General features: G+C 39.3%; 1 protein-coding gene across 3 annotated transcripts in view; it reads left to right on the top strand.

Moving 5' to 3' along the window:
- Nucleotides 1-6,738, top strand: part of CHUK (component of inhibitor of nuclear factor kappa B kinase complex) — a 45,337-nt gene extending 38,599 nt beyond the window's left edge. For 2 of the 3 annotated variants that reach the window (XM_053922858.1, XM_053922860.1), the window contains exons 17-21: nucleotides 711-807; nucleotides 1,108-1,255; nucleotides 2,026-2,162; nucleotides 4,165-4,264; nucleotides 5,001-6,738. In XM_053922858.1, coding sequence (XP_053778833.1) covers nucleotides 711-807; nucleotides 1,108-1,255; nucleotides 2,026-2,162; nucleotides 4,165-4,264; nucleotides 5,001-5,030 — 512 coding nt within the window. In that variant the 3' untranslated portion in view covers nucleotides 5,031-6,738. The remainder of the gene's footprint in view (nucleotides 1-710; nucleotides 808-1,107; nucleotides 1,256-2,025; nucleotides 2,163-4,164; nucleotides 4,265-5,000) is intronic. The other variant, XM_053922859.1, reaches the window with a different exon arrangement.
- Nucleotides 6,739-7,710: the final 972 nt, after the last annotated feature.

Genomic DNA, 7,710 nt, shown 5'->3' on the forward strand with positions numbered 1-7,710 from the left:
TGTCAGCTGGTTTCTCAAAAGAAACTTTGCAGGCTAGAGGGGATTGTCAAGAAATACTCAAAAGTCATGAAAAGTGGGACCTACAACCAAGATTGCTCTACCCAGCAAAGCCATCATTTAGAATCAAAGGGCAGATGAGTTTCTCAGACACGAAAAACCTAAAGGAGTTTTCATCATCACCAAACCATTATTATATGAAATGTTAAAGGGACTTATTTAAGAAAAAGAAGATGATCAAAACTATGAACAGTAAAATGGCAAAAAATACAAATCTATCAACAATTGAATCTAAAAACAAACTAAGCAAACAAGAAGAACTGAGACAGAATCATGGATACGGAGAGTGTTTTGATGGTTGCCAGATGGGAGGGGGTTGTGGGGGAATGGGTGAAGAGGGGAGGAGATTATGAAGAATAGGTGGTTGCAGAATAGCCATGGGGATGTAAAGTCCAGTATAGGAAGTGGAGTAGCCAAAGAACTTACACACATGACCCATGGGCATGAACAATGGTGTGGGGATGGCCTGAGGGAGTGGGCAGTACAGGGTGGGAAGGGGTAAAGGGGCAAAATTGGGACATCTATAATAGCATCATCGATAAAATGTAATTTTTTAAAAAAAACAGGTTCGGGTTTTCAGTGATTTTTGGTTTGGAGACTGACGTGTTCATGGAGAAGAGAGGTCATGCGCATTAACTGAGGTTCTTTTGTAGATCACTCCTACAGTGACAGCACGGAGATGGTGAAGACCATCGTGCACACCGTGCAGAGTCAGGACCGGGTTCTGAAGGAGCTTTTTGGTCATCTGAGGTAAAAAAAAAAAAATGTTACTTTATTTCCTATTGAAAAGCCAGGGTATTTTTTCATCTTCCTTTCAAAATGTACTACCCCTTTTTGGTAAACATAACAGCCCTAGGAAGAGCTCTGGCAGAAGCTTGAGTAGCTGGTCCACAGCTGTGTGCATTTAGGTGTCCCGTTTTTGTGCATCGCTTTGGAGATCAGTCACTAACTCTGGCTCTGAGTGTGGTTTATCTCCCCAGCTGGGTTTGAGAGTATGGTGTACAGTCTTGTGGGTTGTGTAAGTGTCTGACACTGATTTCATCTCTCCAGCAAGCTGTTGGGCTGTAAGCAGAAGATTATTGACCTACTGCCCAAGGTGGAAATGGTCCTCAGTGACATCAAAGAAGCTGACAGTACTGTCATGTTTATGCAGGGAAAGAGGCAGAAAGAAATATGGCATCTCCTTAAAATTGCTTGTGTAAGTAACTTCTAATGAATTATTTATTTTTATTTTTATCCTCACCCAGGGACTTCCTTATTGATTTTAGACAAAGGGGGAGGGAGAGAGAGAAACATTGATCGGTTGCCTCCGGTACGCCACCTGGCCAGGGATCAAACTTGCAATCTAGGCTTGTGCCCTCACCGGGAATCAAACCCCTGACCTTTCAGTTTACAGGACAACACTCCAACCAAATGGGCCACACTGGCCAGGGCATGAATTATTTCATGTGAATTGATTTGTTACTCCCTGTAAAAGGAATTATTGTCAGTATGGTCTGGGTCCTCTAGAAGACAAGTATGTTTTGTGTTGGGTTCTTGTGCTTGCATTCTTTGCTGGGTGTCTGACTAGCAGTTCAGATGCAGGACTTCATGATCACCCTTCATTATCTTTCCTTTCCAGTCTCCTGTTTTTATACTTTTCCCGGCTCTTGACCACTGTGGTATCCCACCCTGATTTGGGGATAGGTGTGCCTGACTAATTAATAAAACCTTTTGTTCAAATGGGTTTTTTTCCTCCAACTAAAGTGGAAATAGATGGGTAGACACATTTGGTTTTAGTCAATGAAGAAAGGGCCTGGGGGTAGATGAGTTAGTAGTGGTATGTAATACCCACTACTGAGGAGTTTTGTGCAGAGATGTTGTTGTGCATACAAGTTGTGATAAAAATGTCAGTCTTGGGAATATGGTAGGAAATTGTATGAATCAGTGGAGATACTTGCCTGTAATCTTACTTTTATATTCCTTCAGACACAGAGTTCGGCTCGATCCCCCGTAGGATCCAGTCTAGAAGGTGCAGTAACTACCCCTCAGGCATCAGCATGGCTGCCCCCAGCTTCAGTAGAACGTGAACATCCTCTGTCATGCGTGGTAACTCCTCAAGATGGGTGGGTTCACTTTGTAACAATAGTCGTTTTCATGAGCAGAGATAGGAACGAGGCAGTAGAACATAGTGGTTAAGGCATAGTCTTCAGTGCCCTGTAGACTAGGGTTGAGTCCTATTTGTCCCTTTGTAATGACCTTGCACAATTAAGTCAGTTCTTTTTTGTTCACATTTCCTCACCTATAAAGTGGGAACTGCTGTGAATATTCAATTAGTCAACATGTAAAGTACTGGGAAGTAAATATTCAGCAAATGTCACTTATTACCTCAGTCCAAGTTGTAAGTTCTCTTTCTATTATTGGCTTATCAGTTCTTTTACCCAAGCTTGATTCTTTCCTTAACCATTTATCTCTGAGAAATTATGCTTTTTGCATTTATCATTTTGGGGTCTTGATCACCCCTGTAATGAATTGTTGAGTTTAATCTACCACTTAGTATTCTGATATTAATCATACTGTAATGCCTTAAATCATTTTTGCAAATAAGAACTGAAGTTTGAAGCCCTATATATTTTTTATCAATTCCTACTCTTCTGCTAAAAGCTGAATGACTATCCATTTCTGTTATTTTTCTCAGCATAAGATGTGCAGTATCCAGAGCCAGTGGCTCTTTGCTAGCTTGTGTCTTGTCGCTTTTCTCACAACTCATGGAGACCTCTACAGAACCAGCATTTCCTGGAAGCTCTGCCCATAATTAGTTTTGCAGAAGTGCAGCCATGTTACGTCACTGCTCAGGAGGTCATGCAGTTCGCACATTCTGTACTCTACTTTTATGAGAGAAAAGCACATGGCAGGAAGGCAAGCTGATACCAGGTATTTTATTTTTTTAAAGGAAGCAAGTTCCAGGTTATATCTTGGGGTCATTATAAATTTGGCCCAGTATAATACATTCACAGCTATATCACAGGCTATAATTAATTATATAGACTTTAGGCAATAATTCCATTAATCAGTTAAATCAAATAAAATTTAATACATTACTAACCTTTTCGCTTTCATTTAAAGGCATTCAGGTTTCTCAGGGGATGCTAATGCTTGCAGATGACACCTCTATACAGTTAATTTCAGATTTGAGGTTGTGGTTGTTTGTGAAAGTGTTTAAATGTTTTCCAGTAGGAATACATTATAAAGGAAAACTGATTTCAATTATTACGTACCTGTGATACTTAACTAGCAAGGATTGGGAACTGTTGGCCTCCATTTTTCCATCCGTTGACCTAGACCTGAATTAGAATTAATTCTAAGTTGAAGTGGCTATAAACCATGGCCTAGAACTGATTCTAACAGGGCAGGGACTCTGAGGGGTGGTAAAAGGTGAGGACAGAGGCCGTACCGAAGAGGAAAGCATGGAAGGCAGAAACCAGATCAGGATTTCCTTCAAATATAAATTTCCAGGAATCGTCTTGGTTCTGGGCAGCTCCCCTGTCACACAGTTTTCTTCTGCTGTCTTTAGTAATCAGCTTGCTTGTTTCATTTTTTCATTGCTGCCACCTGTGGTTTCCAGCCAGCGTTTTTCACCTTCCCTGATCTTTGCAGAACAAATTGTACTTTTGTATCTTCTCCCCTATGTTTGTGTCTCTGAAGAGTAACCATGCTGGTGGTCTTACCACTTGTAAGAAAAGGGATCTTTGTTTTTGATTCCAGAAACAAAGAAGAGATCTTTTGTCTGTCTGTGCCACAAGGATCTCCCTCCCTCCCACCCATCCAGTTAGCATTTTCAGGGGGAAAAAGTTATATATAAGTGCCAGTTTTATTTCAAAGAAAAATAAGATTGGAGTTATTATGGACTTACTATTAAAGCTGAGCAGAGGCAACAGATGGAGTGACAAGCAGCCCTGTGCCTCTGGGTGGGAAGGATGAGGAAACCGAAGACTACGAGAATCAGCTGATTGGGATGCAGGGTTGCAGGAAGGGCAGTGATCATCTGACCCTGAAAACCAAAAACTAGAGGAAATTCATATGCCCCTTTGCTGAATTTGGAAAGAATTTTTTTTTCCCTTCTCACAGGGAGACTTTGGCACAAATGATAGAAGAAAATTTGAACTGTCTTGGCCATTTAAGCACTATTATTCATGAAGTAAATGAGGAACAGAGCGGTAGGATGATGGTAAGTTTTATGTGGATACGGATGTGTGTTTTAGGTATATAGGTGCAAAGGGTTAACTTTCCATGCTAGCCCTACCTGGCATTTGGGGTGCATATGGGGAATAGAAGAACTCAGAGGAAAGAGAAAGCTTTTGAGGAATATCCTCTACCTCACATCCCCATCCTCTCTTACTCACAGATGTACTAGGGTTATGTCATCAGTGATCTTCAACAGGGGCACTTGTGGTCAAATTAAATGATTGGCGAGCTTTCTTTGTAACACGACCATTGAAATTGAACGGTTTATACCTTTTTGCTTCGACAGTCAATTTTCTCCAATAAGATGGGGCAGGATTTATATCATAATTCCAATCCAGTAACTGCTGTGTATAAAATGAATATAATTTAGTTTTAATTAATAGAAGTATTTATATTAAGAATTAATTACTGTGAATTACTGATTTGTTAAAACTTGGAGAAACAACAAAATATTTACTGGATTAACTTCTACATTTAGTCTCAATGTCAACTCTTTGTATCTCCTTTTTCGTTATTCAAATACTTATGAAAACTCTGAAATATTTTTTAAGTAGCAGAAAATAAGGTAAACTCAACTCTAATTGCAACTTATGCTCGTAAGTGTTTAACTTTTGACTATAAAATGTCCAAACATACAGAAAATTTGCAAAAATTAAAGACTTATAAGCCTACCACTTATAGTCAACATCTAATTGTAATCTTTTCGTGCCTGGTTTTAGAATCTTGATTGGAGTTGGTTAACGGAATGACTGGCCACTTACTCACTGTCCCCAAACCAATGGAAGTTGTTGCCGTACATGTTCGAAATTTGTTTTCTCCCATGAAACCATTCTTCAGACACCATTCATTGGAAGAAATGGCTCTGATGAAAAACTACTTAGGGTTTTACAAGGGCAATATTTTGGCTTTGGGTAATTTTAACCCCTGAACAGATAGAATTTTATGTCTGTGAACTTGTTTAAATACTGCAGCTACTTAGGCAAATCATTGCAATTTATTTAACTTTAAACTTGGTAAAACATGACCTATTTAACTGACTAAAAATACCTTTTAACATTTAACTGTGGCATGAGGCCGAAGGTAACATGTACAAAGAAAACATCCACTGTCATGTGTTCCAAGTAAATGTTGTCTGCCTGTGTTTCTGTGACAGAGACTGCTCACAAGTAAAATTGTACCTCTTGAAGAGTAAACCCTACCTCCTTGTATTGCACTCAGCAGTGCTCTTTCTGCATCGTAAGGAGTTGGGTCAATCCCATTTTCAATTTCATTGCACGTCTGACAGTGTTCCTTCTCTACAGAAGGGACTGTGCATCTTGGCTTGTAATACCAGTGGACTGTCATAAGTGTGCTATGTGTATATCTTAAGTGTGCTATGTGTATATGTATTTAAGATGTACATTTAGTAATATCAAAGAGAAGATGTCTGTTAATTTATAATGTATTTGAAAGCGTATATATGTCTTTTGTAAAAATGGGTCATTTGTTTCAGGAATCTTTCGTGTCTCATCATACAAATACATAAAGGTCTGCACTCCCTTACCTGTAATTCCAAAATCCAAAAAGCTCTGAAAACAAGGTTTTTCATCAGCTTGGTGACAAAACTCATCTGCCTGTAAATCTGATCTGAACTGACAATTGAATCTACTTATCCCATTTAGTGTGAATATCCATTTATTTTGCTGTAGAAATATTAACATTTGATTATTTGGAGGCAGGAAAGGCTGCTGCCACAGACCCTGATGGGTATTTATATAATTTGGTATATGCACTGAATTACCTTTGGAAAATCTGAAAATTTCATAATTCTGAAACATCTAGCTCCAATGATTTCACATAAAGGACTGTGGATCTATCAACTGTTGAGTAATTTAGAAGATACTTGTTTTTTAAAAATGTGAAATGCTTTTGTATTATAGTTTTTCACTTTGTGTATTAAATGATTTTTAAATTACTTTTGCCTCTCTGATCATTAAAGTCAGATGAATGTAGTTGACCCTTAAACTACACAGGGGTTGGGGCATCAGCTCCCCACACAGTCAAAAATCTGTGTATCACTTTAGCCTGTATAATTGGCCCTTCACATCTGTGCGTTCAACCAAGGAAAGTTGGGAATGCAAAAATACTGTTTTTTGTGGTTGGTGGAATCTGCAGACACGAAACCAGCAAATAAGGGCTGATGATTTTTCTTTAAAAACTATGTATCAGTGAACCTACACAGTTCAAACCTGTGTTGTTCGAGTCAACTGTAGTTGAATATGGTTCGGGAAAATGTGAAGGTTCCATGAAGTGGAATGGGAGCACAGAACAACCAATGGCCTGTCACTGTACTTTCCTTAGGAGTTATACAGGACTTACAGGAAAGACAGAACTGGGTCTTTTCACCTGAGAGGTCCTATCACCAATATCCATGTCTAAAAGCCACGCTTGCACTTTGCCCTAATAAACTAAAGTCTTAGTCACACCATCTCCTTTTTGCCTGTAGTGTCATTTTCATGGAAGTTTGAAACCTTGGGCTTGTCTTCTAACATTTTAGTCATCCCATATTACTGTTTAAATATAGAAATTTGACTGTCAGCTGTTGCAAAAGGCAGTCTCTCTCTTGCTTCTGTACTTCTAGAAGGCTTTAGACAAGAAACATTATTGGGTACCTGTTTGGAAGATACTGAGCTAGACGGCAAAATCAGAAGTAGTTAACACAGACAGCACAGTAAGAAAGAATACTTAATCTGGGAGTCTGAACACAAAGCCATCCAAGCACTGAAATTATTGTTAAAGGGTTTTTTAAATTATCATGTATCTTCTAAACATTGTAATAACCGATACAAAGGTTGCTGTAGGGTGGGGCCATTTTGCATTGTGCCGCCGGGGTGACGGACATCAGAGCAGTCTGATCAGCGTGGTGTGGGCAGGCGGTGTGAGTCAGAACAGATTATTACACTAAGATCGCCTCAGGCTTGCTTTTGATGCGGTAGTTGACCACTCTATTTTTGTTGGGTGACTGCTTTTTAGAGTTGTATACATGTCATTGTCTAAATCAAGCACTACGAAAAACTAAGAATCCATCCAAAAAACAGGCGCTAGAACATTCTTTTTGCTTTTTGGAAGTTAATACTGGTAAACTCTGCAAATATCATTTATGTGGAACAGACAAGGTCCTAGACACTCCTAAGTAATAAAAGGCAAAGGAATGATACAGGTAAATGCATTTATTGAACGTAGAGGGTAGAGTGGTCTGGGAGGGTTTGCTATAGTGAAGACGAAGTCTATTCACCACTTCCCATTTCCAGTTAACACCACTGTAACTTTGGGCCTGCAGTTCCTAACCACTTGACTTCCCTGCCTCTAATCTGTCTCCACTCTAAACCAGTTTGCAAAATCACTGTCCCTAAAGCACTGCTTTTCCATACTTCCCTGCCCAGGAGGTCA

Source organism: Desmodus rotundus, chromosome 4, assembly GCF_022682495.2.
Source record: "Desmodus rotundus isolate HL8 chromosome 4, HLdesRot8A.1, whole genome shotgun sequence".
NCBI classification, from domain to species: Eukaryota; Metazoa; Chordata; class Mammalia; order Chiroptera; family Phyllostomidae; genus Desmodus; species Desmodus rotundus.